Consider the following 15,608-nt stretch of genomic DNA (forward strand, 5'->3'; position numbering starts at 1 on the left):
ATCCCACCCAAACGGCTGCCTACCAAACGGGTACCCAACGATCAAAAAGCATGACTACGCGAGCGCAGCGAATGATCCTACCTTCGCCTTTTTTTGCTGCGCCAGCCATACAGCGAGAATGCATCGATCAAGGCACGTTCCGAGCGACAAATCTCTGCACGTCGTGCGGTTGAACAGTTTCTTTTATTGCGTGAGCTCAACCCTGGGATCGTGATCGCCAGGCGTGGCGTGATGCTCCCTATCTACGCCCTGACCATTCGAGAGCATCGCGGTTTCCCTACCCGGCTGCGATGCTGCGCTGCTTGCCTGTCCATTCGGCGCGCCCGCGGTCGCGGTCGCGGTCGCGGTCGGGGGCGCACCATCGCTTCTCTCGCTCGACTCGAGTCCCATCTCCAACCTGCTATTCTCCACCCGCTTTCTGAACACTTCCCTTGCGAACAGGTGCATCCAAGTCTGTTCCACCTGACTCGGCTCTCGTATCAAAAAGGCCCCATTGGGCCGAGGAGGTGCGCCCGCTTTGGCAGCTTCTTGCGCTGCTTGTTGCAAGGTCTGAGCAGAGGGTCTCTGGGAGGGACGCAGAGGTTCAAGACTGCGCGAGACGTGTTGGGGTAAGCGGGGGTGTTGGGCGGGGGGGGGGGGGGGGGGGGGGGGGGGGGGGGCCGCGCGTGTAGCGTATTGCTTTGCCATGCCGCGGCAACTCACCTAGCAGCCACGCCCCTTTGCGATTCTCCTCGCGTCACCTCGGCCAGCTGAGCCAACCTGACCATGACGCTGTCCAACTCTTGCAGATCCCTCTGCGTCTCCTCGTTCGTCCTCTTGCCGTACCGGGGAATGTTGGAAGGAATGATGCCCAGCTTGGGAATGAGAGGCGCGATCTGTTTGCTCGCGAGCATTACGGACAGAAAGAGCTCGTGCAAGAACGACACCACCTCGGCTTGCGTGGTGTTGGGCAAGAGGCGCACGAGGAGCGCAGGTCGTTCGGGCAAGGCGCACAGGTAGAGCTCAGAGGAAGCCATGAGCATGAAAAGCGTGGCTCTCCACTGTTCGAGCGGGCGCATCAGCACGAGTGCGTGTATGCGCAGAGAGAGACTCGCAAAGACTCGCAAAGACTCGCAAAGACTCGCAAAGACTCGCAAAGACTCGCAAAGACTCGCAAAGACTCACAAAGTCGATGAAACCGTCGCCATTGAGCCAATTGATGAAGCTCAGAATGGCGGGCTGGACGACGTAGTAGGGCAAAGCCTCTTGAAAACCTTGTCCCATGTGCTCCCTGACAGTGTACAGCTTCTCCCAAGCGATCACGCTCGGTCCGAACCTTGTAACAAAAAGGGGGAGCGTGTGCATGCACGCGCGCACCTCGCATCAGCTTCGCATACCCTCAACACTCACCGCCGCGCTTTCGCATGCGCCCTCGCGTTCGCGGGGACCATTCCGGAGAAGGATCACGCTCGCTCTGCTCACTCACCGATCGTAGGCATATCGCTTGGTCGGATCGCCAATGACGTCGGCAGCTGTCCTAGCAGCGATGAAGAAGGCCTCGCCTCTAGGACCCACCTTGTCAGGATGATAGATCCTAGCCAGCTTTCTAAAAGCTCTCGGCACGTGTTCCGTCTCAACATCCAGCGGCAGACCGAGGGTGGTGTAAAAGTTGGGCGGTGCACCCACGAGGGCTTGGTGGAGCGTGTAGAAGAGGTAGGCGCTCACTACCAGGACGCGAGCTCTGTTGAAATGCAGCGCGACGTCGGCTTGCGTCGTGGGGCGAAGCGAGGGCGAAATGGTGTAGAAGGCGTGCAGGGCGAGTTGCGTACCGATGCTTGGCAAGGTGCTCCAATATATGAAGGGCAACAGGGCCGATAGCACGGGATACTTGTCCAGCACGTCCAGCATGACGATGTTGGAGATGCTGATCACTCTGACTCTCCTGCAGACACGAGAGGTGCACGCTAGATGGGCCTTCACCACTCGCAGGCCATGCAGCACTTGCTGGACTCAAAGTTGGCACAGCTGCGAATGTGCTGTACAGCGGCGCGGTTGTGTTCCGCGCCAGGTGGTTTGGAGATTCGAGGTTTCCTCGCGCGCGATCAGAGCTTGCCCAGCACCGCTCGATCGATCGATCGATGGTCGGCTTGCGTCGTACGTGGAACGTCGTATCAAGACACCCGTGACGCGCGCATTCGTTGCGAAAATCGCCAGAACGCCGCGGAAGGTGTGTCGTTCGCGTTGGCGTTCGCGTGGACAGCAGCGACAGTAGTGACGGCGCGATGTCATGGAGAAGCGTGATCGCGAGGAGCTTGCAGATCAGAAGTCGCGAGTCACGAGTCACGAGTGAGCGATCATTCACACCTCGACGCGCGCGTCGGCATCATCAACAGCGACCATCAGCGCGAGGCGAGATGCACACGCATCACGCGCGAGTGCCCACGCCATGCAATTCTCCCATGCGCCCCCCCCCAGCGCCCCCGCCCGCGCGCCCACGGGTTCATGCGCGCCCGCATGCGCCCACACGTGCATCGCTTCGAAGTTGTTTGTTTCAATTAAGAAGACACAGCGGACCTGCCGCGCACACGCGCGCACGCGTTTTTTGTCGTCCACAAATCGTGAATCGTGAATGCACACCAGTCCAGTAACCTTGCTGCTGCTCCTTTGGCACGTCGAACATGCGCACGGCAGCGTGTAGCGTCCCTCAAGATCATGATGAACGACCACCAAGCCACACAAACGCCGAGCGGCGTATCCGCGCGCGATAGGGCGCGACCGTCGCGTGCCTGCCAAGAGCTACGTTCGCTGATCCGGCCATCACCTTGGACCATCACACACATGAGATTCGTCGTGCAACAGCGCTGGCTATGATTTCAGCAGGGCTGTCCATGCAGGCCTGTCATTCGATACTCTCCCATCGCGATTCGTGACTCTTTCGCCTGACGGATGTGACCATCATGCGCAAGACGGCGTCGAAGCTGCGGGAACCCTCTGTGATAGAGTCGTGACTTTGATGGACGTCCATCGCGCGCCATCAAGCTGATGCAGACATGTCTAGCCACCCGAGGGAGCACTTGAGTAGTGGTAGACGAGCGGAGTCCCGGCAGACAATCACTTGCACGCTTTTGAGCGTCGCAAATGTGGCGGTGCGCTCGCTGCCCATAAGCTAGGTGAGCGAATCTGAAGTTCGAGTGATCAGCAGTGCAGCAGCTAGGTGATATGCATATGCGTATGCGGCATCAGCATGCACCAAATCACCATGCGCAGTCACCGGTGTCGAGGCCGCGGGCGCGGGCACGCACGGCTGCCAGCTCCCGAGGACATCATGCGCTGATTCTCTGTGTGTGCCGCGTGATGTGCGGTAGAAAGTACAGAGCTGCATGATGAGTGCTGCTTTGATTCTTAATTGTCGCACGCGCCCGTCTGCCGCGCTGGACGTACGTTGCACGGCCTGCCTGCTGCGCTCGTCTCACGCGCCTTGCGCTCTGCCCATGCTGCATGCATATGCATGTTGCTGCACCGCACATGCACACCTCAAACTGCTGCTAGCCTACCCGCATCGCCGCTCTTTCAGAACACCACTGCGCATCACCGCACAGCCAGCCAGCCATGCAGCCGTTGCACATATGGTCTCCATGCAGCAGCTATACAGGCAGCACCATTCCAGCATGCGCGCGCATCTGCATGCCAACCGTCGCGCTCTGCTGCCGCGCCAGCAGCAGACCAAACGAGCCGCGCGCGCCCGGTCGCCCCATGCCATTCCGCCAGCAGTCACAGTCACAGTGCACGCGCTTGCATGTCCACCGGCGCCCCGACCTTCCTTCGCGTGCATGACACCATCCGCACGCTCACGACTCGTATACGTGCACTCGCGCGCGCGACTGCTGAGCGATTCCCCTGACCTGATCGATGGAAACCTCGAGCCTTTGCGCTCTCCTCTGATCTGCCTGCTCCAGCACTCGACCAATCTCCGTCATTCAGCCCACAACCTTCGCATAAACGCTTGCTTGCTCGATCCTCGTCGCCGAATACGACAGTTCTGCAACAGCAAAAAAGTCTCTGCAATCCGTCATCGCGAACGGCTTCACACCTCGACTTGCCTTCCCCCCCCCGTCGCAAACCTTTCAAAAGCAGAGCATCGGAGCGGCGCATCCGCTTGCCCATCTGTCTACCTCCGCGCTCCTGCTGCTGCTCCGCACCGCCACATACCCTCGTCCCCGACCCGTCCTCCGCCTTGCAAGTCTCAAACACCTTGACGGTGCACCACCAACACACTCCTCCCCCCCCCATACGATTACGATCTCTGCCGCCCGGAGCGACAGATCGACACAAAGGACCTTTCCCCGTTTCCCAGCCGGTGGTTCAGCCCTTACCCATCACTTTAATTCTCTTTCCCATCACTACATCATCTCGAACACAACATGGCGCGTGATAGACTGGCAGCTATGCGAGTGAGTGACCGAGCAGCACATCAGGCTCGAAATTTGCGATTGCACGGGCGCAACATGGTGTACGCGCTCGATTGGTGTAGGATCACGAGCATCTCTGGTGTCACTTCGATCGCGTTCTCGGCTTGGCATCGAACGGCGACCAAATGTAGCTCTTCCCATCGCGATGCTCACACTCTGTACCCGCTCGCTCACACTCTATACCCGCTCGCTCACACTCTGTACCCGCTCTTGACGCAGGCTCAGCAGGGAGCTGGCGGCGCTGGTTACGGAGGCTACGGCGGCCAACAGCAAGGAGCTGGTAACAATGGCTACGGGTGAGCATCGCCAAATCAAAGGCGCACGGGATTGTCTGCTCATCATCTTCCTCGCCACGTCCCAATCCACTATCAGCGACCACTCATACCCGCAACAGAGCGGCGGCGGCGGAGGCTACGGCCAGCAGAATTACAGTCAAGGTGGTTACGGTCAGCAGCAGGGCTATGGCCAGCAGCAAGGCTACGGAGGAGGTGGATACGGCCAGCAGCAACAACAACCAGCTTACGCTCCTCCAGCGCAAAACAACGCATATGAGATGCAGGGCATTGGTCAGCAGGGTGGCGGCTACGCACAGCCACCCGTAGTGGGACCATCGGACACGAATCAATTCTTTGCAGAGATTGACGATGTGCGCGATACGATGAGGCAGGTCGAGAACAATGTCGCACGGATCGCCGACCTGCACTCGAGGAGCCTCAACAACATGGATGAACAATCTTCTCAGCAAGCCAAGGCGCAACTGGACCAGCTGACCCAAGAGACTAGCAGATTGACGAATGCCGTCAAGAACCGCATCCGCAACCTCGACGCTCAGACCGCCAAGCTGCCGGAGAGCGGAGAAAAGAATGTGCGCAAGACCCAAGTGGGCGTGCAAAAGGGCGCATTCAAGGAGCTCATTCAGCGTTACGTCCAGGTGGAGAACGACTACAAGAAAAAGACGCGCGCGAGAGCAGAGCGCCAATACAGAATCGTCAAGCCGGACGCCTCTCCTGAAGAGGTGCGAGCAGCGGTAGAGGATGAGTCGGGAGGACAAATCTTTTCGCAAGCTCTGCTCAACTCGAATCGACATGGCGAGGCTCGTGGAGCTCTGCGCGAGGTTCAAGCCAGACACGACGAGATTCTCAAGATTGAGAGGACGATTACAGAGTTGGCGCAGCTGTTCAACGAGATCGACACGCTGATCACGGAGCAGGGAGAGCAGATCAACCAGATCGAGCAGTCTGCCATGACGACGGAGATGGACATGAAGCAAGGCACGGAGCAGACCGGCAAAGCCGTCGTGTCTGCGAGAAAAGCTAGGAGAAAGAGAATCATTTGCTTCTGGATCATCGTCGTCATCATCATTGTGCTGGCCATCGTCATCTTCATTGGCGTGTGCTTTTCTGGCGGAGAGTGGAAATGCCCACGCTCTGATCCTGCCCCCGCGCAAAACGCCCGTCGCCATATCATGCCCCTCATCAGCACGGAGCACCTCGACGTGTGGGAAATGCGACGCATGGCCACTGCTTTTGGAGTGGAATTTCATTGAGGAGGCGCGCGAGAAATCGATCTTTGCTTCATGCTTCACTGCTCCCAGTGGCACGCACCCTCGCAATGCCAGACGCTCCTCGGAGCTCGTAAATAGCCCCTCCCCCTCTTGATTCTTCGCTACCTTCCCCTTTCCATCTGCCCTCGGCCCGGCCCGCGTCCCACTCGTCAGAGCGGCAACCGCTACGCTGGGCGGTCAATCATCATACCTTGCCCCCTTCATCTCGTCCGGCCGTGATGCTCGGGACGTTGTGCGGCCAGCGAGCCGACCAGATCAGTCGTGGGCCTGTGACATCTCTTTATCCCACCCCTCCCACACCATTACTACTTGCTTTTTCACACGTCAAATGCTATTCAAAAAGGTCCTCCCTCGGATTGTGCGTGTTGCTCTCGCTGCTTGTTTCGAGTGGGTGCTTGTTGTTGACTGCACGTCGAAAAGATGAGGTGATGCGAAGAAGCAGCCGCCACGTGGCTGGGCTGGCCGCCCCCACGGCCCACACCCTGCGCCCTGCGCACGCGCGCGTCACGCGCTCGATTTTGGGCGCTGCATGGTGCATTTCAGCCATGCAAGTCGGTCAAGAAGACACACAAGGAACAGCAAGTCGAGATTCGTGAGCAGCCCCCCCCCCCTCCTTCGACACTCGCACTCGCACTCGCACTCGTGACTCACGACTCTGTTCAGCAAGCTCGGCATCGGCATCGGCGCTGGTACTGTGCAGCTGTTGCCTACATCGATCTGTGCCACGCGGTACCTGACCAGCACACAGCTCGGCGCGCACCCTTCGCCTACGCCGGCCTGCCACCCCCCCCTTTGTATGATAGCACTTCGCTCCCTCGCACCATTCGCTTCTCTTGCCCGACCGCTCATCGCTGCATCATTGCTCCCTCATCAGACTCGCAAGTTCGTGCGCATTCAGGCGTCGTGCAATTCGAGATCATTCACGTCGACTGTCAGGATGTCGGAACCCGTAGCTGATGCTGCTGCTGCTGCTGCAAAGCTGCTCAAGGACGAGGTGACTGGGGATATGGTCACCAAGAAGTGAGTTGGCGTACTCGTGGGTGACGTGTGCAAGCACTGCTGACGTTACCTCCCTGTCCACGACGCACGCTTCCACTTCCCCACGCATCGCCAGCGAGCTGAAGCGAAGACAGAAACAGCGCGAAAAGGAGGCGAGCAAAGCGGCCAAGGCTGCAGCTGCGCCGGCTCAGCAGCAGCAGCAGCAGCAGCAGGGAGGATCCGGCAGCAAGGCGAAGAAGGAGGAGGAAGAGGAATTGACTCCCAACCAATTCTACGAGAGGCGTTCCAGGCAGATTCTCGCGCTGAGACAGTCCAAGCAGCCGGATCCTTATCCTCACAAGTTTCACGTCTCTTCCTCCATCGCCGACTTTATCGAGAGGTATGCGGACAAGACGCAAAAGGGTCAACACATCGAGGATGTGCAGGTCAGCTTGGCTGGTAGGATCCACAATATGAGATCGGGAAGCAGCAAGCTGCGCTTCTACGATTTGCACGGGGAAGGCGTGCAAGTGCAGATCACTGCTCAGATCCAGTGCGTTCGAGGCTTTGTGTGTGCGCGCGAGTCTTGCTCGACTGACACCCGCTCGCCACTTTTGCAGATACCACAAGGCGGGCGAAGAGGCCTTCTTTGCCGCTCACGATCTGCTCAAGCGCGGAGACATCGTCGGAGTCAAGGGTTTCCCGGGCAAGACAAAGACTGGCGAGCTGTCCATCTTTCCCACAGAGATCCAACTCTTGGCGCCGAACCTGCGCATGCTGCCCAAAGCGCCCGCAGGCTCGTCGGGCCGAGGTGGTTTCACGGACCAGGAACAGAGGTACCGCAAGCGCTATTTGGATCTGATCATGAACCCTCACGTGAGGGATATCTTTGTGAAGCGCGCCAAGATCATCAACTACGTCCGAAGGTTCTTGGACAATCTGGGCTTCTTGGAAGTCGAGACTCCCATGATGAACATGATTGCTGGCGGCGCTACGGCCAAGCCTTTCGTGACGCACCACAACGACCTCAAGCTGGACCTGTTCATGCGCGTTGCGCCCGAATTGTACCTCAAGGAGCTCGTCGTTGGTGGATTGGACAGAGTGTACGAAATTGGTAGGGTGTTTCGAAACGAATCCATCGATCAGACTCACAATCCCGAGTTCTCCATCTGCGAATTTTACATGGCCTATGCGGACATGCACGACATTATGGATTTGACGGAAAGCATGATCAGCGGCTTGGTCAAGTCTGTGACGGGAGGTTACAAGATCAAGTATCATCCCGATGGCAAGGATGTGGAAGGCGGACGAGAGTTTGAGATCGATTTCTCTACGCCCTGGAAGAGGTTCGACATGATCAAGGAGCTAGAGTCTCAGCTCAACGTGACCTTTCCACCTGCCAATGTGCTGCACACGGAGGAGAACCGCAAGTGGCTGAGCGATCTGGCAGCCAAGCACAACGTGGACTGCAGCGAGCCCCGCACTTCTGCGCGACTGATCGACAAGCTCGTCGGAGAATTCATCGAGGTCAAGTGCGTCAATCCTAGCTTTATTGTGGGACACCCGCAAGTCATGAGCCCCCTGGCCAAGCGTCACAGAGACATCGAGGGCTTGTGCGAGCGCTTCGAGGTCTTTGTCGCGACCAAGGAGATTTGCAACGCTTATACCGAGCTGTGAGTGTCGGGCGCGAGTGTTCAAACTTGCGCCCTGGCCCCCCCCTCGTCTGACGACGTGATCTTTCGCTCACTTTCGCTTTCTTTCTCAGGAACGATCCCTTTGATCAGAGGGAGCGCTTCGAAGAGCAGACGAGACAAAAAGATGCGGGCGATGACGAAGCTCAGGGCATCGACCACGTCTTTGTCGATGCGCTGGAGCATGGTCTGCCTCCGACCGGTGGCTGGGGAATGGGAATCGATAGGCTGGTCATGTTCTTGACGGACTCGAATTCCATCAAGGAGGTCCTCGTGAGTGTCGATCGCTGGCGATGCTGGAGCGAGAAAGAATGCAGGTGCTGAGCAACGAATGGAACGCGCTGTGCGCGCGCTTCTTCACAGGCTTTCCCTGCGAACAAGCCTTTGCCACAGCAAGGCAGCGCGGACGTTGCCTCTGCTCAACCTGACGCAGCCGAGGGTGCACCAGCACAGCCGGGCATCTAGATGTGGCATCCAGAGGGGGGGCAAAAGGTGCATGCCGTGTGTGCAGAATGGTCAGCGCATGTTCGAAGCTTTTCATGTGCGACGTGTGGCGTGCGCTCGGCAAGTCTCGGTGAGATTTTGGATGCGAATGTCATGATCAAAATCACAGTGAACAGGGCTGCGGCGGCCTATCACGAATGCTGTGTGCGCGCATCAGCTTCATTTAGGGATTGTTGATCGATTTGATGCCTTTCTTCGATTGCCGTTGATGCGACTTGCATGGGAATCGTGAGTGTGATGGAGCAGACCCCGGCGCCGGCGGAGGAACAAGTCACGGTGGCAGGCTTCCAGTGAATCGAGCGGATGCTGCGGCCCGGCCCCCGAGCTTATTGCCAATCAATGAATGTACCGTAATCTGGACATGCATTTGCCCACACCTCGACTCGATCGCGACAACATTCCACATTCGCGATGCTTTTGTTGTTCGCGCGCACCGTGCATGCAATAGGGGGCGTGTGCACGCGCCGAAATGGAGTCAGCAAGCGAAAAAGTACCTATTTGACGGGCAGACAATCGCGACCGCGAGCAGCATATGTGCGGCTTCATCAAAGCATTGACCTTGCGCGACGACGCTAATGTAGCCCTCGGTTCATCCTGTGCACTAATGTGAATGATTGCCTTCGTGTGTCCGTCGCGCGCGGAGTCTCACACCCTGGGCACGCGCAGCGCAAGCCACAAGTTGCAAGATGAGGGCGACTATGTAGCTGCTCACGTCTCGTTTGCTCTGTACACTACGGTGTCGATGCGCCTTGATGATGAGATTGATCCACCATCATAGGGACGTGCAGAGGACTGGCCCTCGCGAGCATTGCTCGAACACGCTCAAGACGACATTCGACCCGCGAATACGAGCACGAGAACTACGTCTATGCTCTGTCATGATCTGGTCGACTTGGCTCCGAGAGCACTGCCCGGCTGGAGCGACAGCACCGCAGTCGCCGGCACCGGCACCACCCAAGCAGGATGAGGATGAAGTGCCGTCTTCCTGCATACCTTTGCGCTTCGGTCGATCACAGATCGTCAAAGCCAGCCCAGAGGCCATTGCACCGCTGCCCCATGGCGATGACGGCACCGAAAGTCCATGCGGACAGCCAGGCGTGCTCAACTCGATCAAGTGCTGGTTTGGCTGGGGCAAAAAGCCATGGCCGCTTCCTCCCGACGATGTTTTCTACGGCATCAAGCTGACGCCAGACGATCTGAAGGACTACGAGCTTGGACAAGTGGTCAAGTCGCGCGAAATCTTCCTCACGCCATTCTTTGGTCTGGATGCTGATGGCTTAAAGGCTTGGCAGCTGCTCTTCGTCACCACTGGTGGTCCAAAAGCTAGCCCTTACAAGCAAGTCACGGTCACGACCATCATCGTCCCGGCCAATAGCAAGGGCGACAGAGTGATCGCCTACCAGCGTGAGCGTGCGACGCGCGCGCTTGCTCTCAAAAAGAACGCCTGACACACTTTCCCCCCGCAGCCAAGACAAATTCTGCCAGCTCGCTTTGGCGTACCTCGTACGCTCTACGTGCCGGTGGCAGCCAATCCAGCAATTCCATGTCCGAGCTGGTATTTCTAGGACCCATGCTCGATCGTGGCTGGATCTGCGCCGTTTCGGATTACCTGGTGCGTGGTGACGACTGTCGAGCAAGTTGATTATCCCATTGACCTTTTGCTGTCGTACCTGCTCGACGCTACAATGTGCCTGCTACCTAACCCCCCCTTCAGGGCCAGAACGACGCTTTTGGCGCGGGCTTGCAGTCCGGACACGCCGTATTGGACGGCATTCGAGCTGTGATCGAGTTTTCCGAGTTGAAAATAGATCGAGTCAAAGTGCGCGTGGTGGGTTACGGCTATAGCGGAGGTGCGATAGCGACGGGCTTCGCTGCGCAGCTAGCTCGGAGTTACGCTCCCGATGTGGAAGCCAAAGTGCAAGGCTGGTGCCTAGGTGGACTGCCGGTCGATCTGAAACAGATCGCCACGCATGTCAACAACACGCTCGTGGCTGGTGTGATTGTTGGCGTTGTGCAGGGTCTGGTACGTAAAGAGCAGGCTTTCGCGGGGTGTGAGAATGCCTGCTGACCCCCGCGAGAGAGCTTCAAGGCCAACACCTATCCGCAGCTCCAGCAGTATCTCGCCGATAGCCTGACCAGTGCAGCGAGCAAGTACTTCTCTCAAGCAAAGTTGACCGGCTTTTGGTCCGTCGTTCGAGCTTCGGCAGGCGCAGATATCCTCGGCCTCATCTCGGGCAACGCGAGCAGCGATCCGAGCTACTTCAAGCCGACTTTTGATCTGATGACCGACAAAGTGCCAGCCATGGTGATGGAGGAGAACCGCATGGGCGCTGATCCGAAACAGGTGCCGCGCAAGCCGCTGCTCATAGCTTGCAGTCTACACGATGAGATTGTGCCGATCAAGGCTCCAGACGAGCTTGTAGAGAGGTGGGGTAAAGGTGGTGAGCAGGTGCATGGGGAAGCGAATAACTTGCAGAGCCCCCCAATCTGACGCGCACGCTTCACAGGCGCGACCATCGAGTACATTCGGGACCAGCTGTCTGCGCATGTAGGTAGAATGTCGCGTTGAAGAGAACCTGCGCGTGCCCACTTGACGCGAATTCCCCTCCCACAGGCTTTGCTTTCGTTCACATCCTATTCTGCTTGTGTGCGATGGATGGGAGACCGGCTGGAAGGCGAACCGAACGAGGCAAAAGCAGGCAAGCCTTGGATCCGTAATCTGACCACAACGCTGACGGATGATGGGGACGAAGAGCTGCGTGAGTAGGCGGCGCAGAGCGTGGGGATCAAGTGTCCACCGGCACTCACTGCTGGCACCCCACTCACGCACAACAGTCGGCAAGCGTCGTTACGATGACCTCAAAAAGACCTGCGAGAGACGTCAAAGGGAGAACTTTTGGTGTTGATTTCGCAAAAAAAGTCATGCTACGCGCGACGTGTCGTGAACATTAGCAACGGCCAAGTTTTGAAAAAGTTCACGGTGAGAGAGCGCCAGAGGTCTTTATGAGAGCCAGCAGCTCGCTTCGCTCTCCCAGCGCATAGGTCAAGGTGCGTTTCCTGAAATCTACCCCGAGCGTCAGAAGATCAATCACGTCGTCGAGCAGGTGCGCTTGCCCAACGATGGATCCCGGGTGTGATGTGTGGTCAGCTGAGAGGATGTGAATGTGCAGGTGGCTAGGGCAAAAAAAGGGTACGCTACATCAGATCCCCCCGCTGACGAAAAGCGGCGGCCCACGTGCGCTCTCGTTCCGGCTCTCACTAGTATGTGGGTTGGTAGTGCAGAAAGCACCTGATACCCGAAGCGCCCTCCTTGTCGAGTCCGTATGTGCCTCTTGCGGCTGTAGCTGCGGCCGATTGCACCTTGCGCAGTAAGCGGGCATGTGCGGGAGTCTCTGTTTGCGGTCGAAGATCTCGAAGACTGCGCAAGGACCGGTCGTGGGCGATCGCAACCAAGTAAAGGGAAGATGTCGTTTTGCGGTCCCACTTGAGATCTGGCAAGAGCTGTGAGAGTGCGTCGACGCGCATTCAGGCAAGGCTGTAGGAAGGTGCAGCAAACGTGGTCCAATCGTGCTCACTCACCACGAAGCCTGTCTCGGGGTCCGGATCCTCGTAGATGATCGAATCTGCCTCCTTCTTCTTGTCGAGGATGTTGTACACCCTTGGTCGGGTACAAAGCACGCCAGGTCAGGTTGGCGAAGAGCACAAGGGTCGCGCCCCATTCTCACCACTGTATCCTCGACGATGGCTGACTGAGAATGAATGGCAAGACGATCTTTTCGTACAATTCGGGCGTTTCTGAGACGGCGAACGGGGTATATCTTGGTGAGCGGAGGGGACGCGACGTGGGGCTCTTAGGCACGCCTCACCGTTGATCATGAAGCGGCTCTGGACGCTATACTTGGCCACATGCTGACGGGTAGCAATGCGTTCAGCGAGCCCGCTGCATACAAGCAAAACGCACAAGACGTACCGTTTCGGACGCCGGGTGTATCAACGTCATCTTAAAGTCTGCCGGAGCGCGCGCGTTGTTGGAGCTGTTGGATGCACTCGCTGCATCGTGCAAGCTCCTCCTCCTCCTCCAGCCCAACAACCAGCGATAGACGTCGTTCTGTCCAATGTCTCTCAGCTGGGAGAAGAGACGCTCAGATCCAACCTCTTCGAAGAAGCTCGGCTCAAAGTGCGTCTTTTCCAGGAGCAAGATGGCTGCGCGATCGTCCAGCCTACCTAGCAAGGAAGCGGTCCTAGAGCGCGGGTCTGCGCGCCGCGCGGAATGCGCAGAGGAGATCAGCAGGCGTGAGTGCGAGGAGGCGAAGGAGGAGGAGGAGGAGGAGGAGCCAGACCCCACTTGCCTTGATCCAACACCTTTTCCAGCACGAACCCCTTGAGGGCGTCATCAGACGCGTCCATCGCGTCCTCGCCCTCGTTTACTGCGACAGACATTCTTGCGGAGTGAGGGAAATCCAGCGTGCGTGGATGCGGTGGAGAAGAAGGTTGCCCCAGACACAAGGACCCACGGACTCGGGACTCACGACTTCTGAATCGTGATTCTGCATCAAGAATCGGGAATGTGAATCACGAATAGTTTCAATCAAAATCTGAATCGAGAATTCACGATTGTATGAGCCATGAGACATCACGTGCCCTGTCGAGATATATATATATATATATGCAGCCAAGGCGAGGGGGTCCCGCGGTATGCACGATTCGAAATCAAGAATAATGATGAGCTACGTGTAACGCTCCAAGAATATAAATCCCGATGTTATCTTGAACTCGAATGCGGCTGACGAGCTATCGCGCCGGACCGCCAGCCAGCCTGCATGCATGCATCCATGCGTGCGGCATCTGGCGCCTTGCATTAAATAATGCAGGGACACCTATTTGTGTGTTGTTCATGTCCAATTCAAGACTCGGACACGGACTCCAATTGAATCGCGCGCGGCCATTCTTGATTCAAGATTGCATGCACGGACGACGATCGACGAATCAAGAGCTGCGCCAAAGTGATTCTCAAGAATGGACGCCCGACACGCACTCACAACGCCTTTATCGATTCTCCATTCTCCATTCTCGATTCTCGATTGATTCACAGTTGTAGGTGCGGATCTCTGTATGTGATATATTACACATCGATCAGTCCTGCGCCGACAGCAAGGCCCGCGCTCTTCACTTGACTGCAGCGGCGCATTGCCGCTGTACCTAAAAGGCGCAAGACTTTGTCCCCCCACCAGCAGCCAGCCAGGAGAATCGCGTATTGGTGTCACGCACGCCTCCGCTATAGCAACCCACGCGCGCGCTTCGCTGGACCACCATCCATCCACACCGACGCAGATCCTCTTGCGAGTGAAGCAGAGCGAGCGATGGCCGACCCGACGCGTCACATCGGTCTGCCGTTCAGCGTGCCCTCTGTCGATACAACCGTGTCCGACAGGCGCGGGTCCACTTCCACTGCATCATCTCAAGACGATTCCAATCCCCTGTCCAGTCGCACTCGCACCGCCACCGCTGCGACCAAGATGAGGGGCGATGATGCGCAGCGTCGAGATCAAGAGGCAGGATCGGATGACGATGCGACCCTGCACAGCATGAGCATGCACAGCTATCCTCCTCTGCCTCAGCACACCGGCAGCGTGCGAGGAGAAAGGTACAAGGATGATGATGATGAGGAGGAGGAGGGTGAAGGTGAGGCAGAGGAGGGAAGAGGATTGCTGCGAGGTGAAGATGTGGACGTGGAGCGACAGTCGGGCGCCGCACATCGATCCGCTTTAGCTGGAGCGACAAAAAAGGTGAGCAGGCGGGCGCGGGGCGCGGGGCGCGTTTGACTCGTGGCGCTCCAGCCTCCCTCCCCTCCTCGCGCGCACGCCCCTCGCTCTAGTCTCCCCCTCCTCGCGCACATGCTGATCAACACCGTTTCCCCCCCCGTCCAGATACCTGCCATATCGGGCGCTCAGACGACTCGACGCAAGGGTCTAATGCTCATTTGCTTGGTCTTGGTTGCCTTGCTAGCTGCCATCCCCATCCTCACCTGGCTCTCCGGCGGCTCCTTGAGTCGCATCGTCGTGCTCATCAAGCCAGACGAGGCGTGGACGCTGCCCTTGTACGCGCATCCCAAGTCCGCCCACTTTAAGCTCGCCAAATTCAGCGCTTCGAGCAACGATGCAGCTGGATCATTTGGGCTCGCGCATGCGGATCACTTCGACTTTGACTATGCCGTGCCCGGATGGAAGGATGCGGAAGCTGCAGCCAGATTCAACGACGTCAGCCTACCGGCCGGAGAGACGGGCAAGAAGCTTCCTAGCATGGAAGAGCTTTTCAATGGCACCTTTTCCCACGAGCTTGGTGATCTCAAATGGTCCAAGGAGGGTGAGTGGACTCGAGCACCCGCGTGCATGCGCTTGGCTCACACAAGGCCGCCCCCCCCCC

At 57.9% G+C, this 15,608-nt stretch overlaps 6 protein-coding genes across 6 annotated transcripts; 4 read left to right on the top strand and 2 right to left on the bottom strand.

Moving 5' to 3' along the window:
* Positions 1-165: 165 nt before the first annotated feature.
* IE81DRAFT_327114 (hypothetical protein) lies at positions 166-2,297 on the bottom strand. The gene is made up of 4 exons (XM_025515013.1): positions 1,466-2,297; positions 1,165-1,315; positions 703-1,040; positions 166-589 (listed from the first exon to the last, which is right to left on the bottom strand). The coding sequence occupies exons 1-4, from the start codon at positions 1,885-1,887 to the stop codon at positions 184-186; spliced, it is 1,317 nt and encodes a 438-aa protein (XP_025365972.1). The 5' UTR covers positions 1,888-2,297; the 3' UTR covers positions 166-183.
* A 2,021-nt stretch (positions 2,298-4,318) lies between these two features.
* Positions 4,319-6,112, top strand: IE81DRAFT_73993 (t-SNARE). Its single transcript, XM_025517594.1, has 3 exons — positions 4,319-4,430; positions 4,668-4,744; positions 4,821-6,112. The coding sequence occupies exons 1-3, from the start codon at positions 4,401-4,403 to the stop codon at positions 5,992-5,994; spliced, it is 1,281 nt and encodes a 426-aa protein (XP_025365973.1). The 5' UTR covers positions 4,319-4,400; the 3' UTR covers positions 5,995-6,112.
* A 498-nt stretch (positions 6,113-6,610) lies between these two features.
* Positions 6,611-9,399, top strand: IE81DRAFT_327118 (lysyl-tRNA synthetase). The gene is made up of 5 exons (XM_025515014.1): positions 6,611-7,032; positions 7,127-7,543; positions 7,611-8,663; positions 8,756-8,954; positions 9,045-9,399. The coding sequence occupies exons 1-5, from the start codon at positions 6,950-6,952 to the stop codon at positions 9,144-9,146; spliced, it is 1,854 nt and encodes a 617-aa protein (XP_025365974.1). The 5' UTR covers positions 6,611-6,949; the 3' UTR covers positions 9,147-9,399.
* Positions 9,400-10,063: 664 nt separating this feature from the next.
* Positions 10,064-12,091, top strand: IE81DRAFT_350728 (LIP-domain-containing protein; the record flags this gene model as incomplete). The annotated part of the gene is made up of 7 exons (XM_025516593.1): positions 10,064-10,589; positions 10,652-10,797; positions 10,900-11,208; positions 11,275-11,626; positions 11,693-11,733; positions 11,800-11,944; positions 12,021-12,091. The coding sequence occupies 7 exons, from the start codon at positions 10,064-10,066 to the stop codon at positions 12,089-12,091; spliced, it is 1,590 nt and encodes a 529-aa protein (XP_025365975.1).
* A 69-nt stretch (positions 12,092-12,160) lies between these two features.
* Positions 12,161-13,625, bottom strand: IE81DRAFT_350729 (scavenger mRNA decapping enzyme; the record flags this gene model as incomplete). Its single annotated transcript, XM_025516594.1, has 7 exons — positions 12,161-12,359; positions 12,445-12,686; positions 12,765-12,843; positions 12,911-12,980; positions 13,052-13,094; positions 13,156-13,439; positions 13,526-13,625. 7 exons carry the CDS (start codon positions 13,623-13,625, stop codon positions 12,161-12,163), a joined length of 1,017 nt encoding a protein of 338 aa, XP_025365976.1.
* Positions 13,626-14,102: 477 nt separating this feature from the next.
* IE81DRAFT_74309 (hypothetical protein) lies at positions 14,103-15,558 on the top strand (the record flags this gene model as incomplete). Its single annotated transcript, XM_025517596.1, has 2 exons — positions 14,103-14,971; positions 15,113-15,558. Coding segments are annotated over exons 1-2 (872 nt in total), but the record flags the coding sequence as incomplete, so codon positions are not given.
* Positions 15,559-15,608: the final 50 nt, after the last annotated feature.

Source organism: Ceraceosorus guamensis (genome assembly GCF_003144195.1).
Source record: "Ceraceosorus guamensis strain MCA 4658 unplaced genomic scaffold IE81scaffold_182, whole genome shotgun sequence".
Taxonomy (NCBI): Eukaryota; Fungi; Basidiomycota; class Exobasidiomycetes; order Ceraceosorales; family Ceraceosoraceae; genus Ceraceosorus; species Ceraceosorus guamensis.

Coding starts and splice junctions, on each gene's coding strand:
- IE81DRAFT_73993 (XM_025517594.1), top strand. CDS start 4,401: ATGGCGCGTGATAGACTGGCAGCTATGCGA. Junction 4,431..4,667: donor ATAGACTGGCAGCTATGCGA/GTGAGTGACCGA, acceptor CTCTTGACGCAG/GCTCAGCAGGGAGCTGGCGG. Junction 4,745..4,820: donor GCTGGTAACAATGGCTACGG/GTGAGCATCGCC, acceptor ATCCACTATCAG/CGACCACTCATACCCGCAAC.
- IE81DRAFT_327118 (XM_025515014.1), top strand. CDS start 6,950: ATGTCGGAACCCGTAGCTGATGCTGCTGCTGCTGCTGCAAAGCTGCTC. Junction 8,664..8,755: donor TGCAACGCTTATACCGAGCT/GTGAGTGTCGGG, acceptor TTTCTTTCTCAG/GAACGATCCCTTTGATCAGA. Junction 8,955..9,044: donor ATTCCATCAAGGAGGTCCTC/GTGAGTGTCGAT, acceptor GCTTCTTCACAG/GCTTTCCCTGCGAACAAGCC.
- IE81DRAFT_327114 (XM_025515013.1), bottom strand. CDS start 1,887: ATGCTGGACGTGCTGGACAAGTATCCCGTGCTATCGGCCCTGTTGCCC. Junction 1,316..1,465: donor AAGCGATATGCCTACGATCG/GTGAGTGAGCAG, acceptor TTTTGTTACAAG/GTTCGGACCGAGCGTGATCG. Junction 1,041..1,164: donor GCGACGGTTTCATCGACTTT/GTGAGTCTTTGC, acceptor CCGCTCGAACAG/TGGAGAGCCACGCTTTTCAT.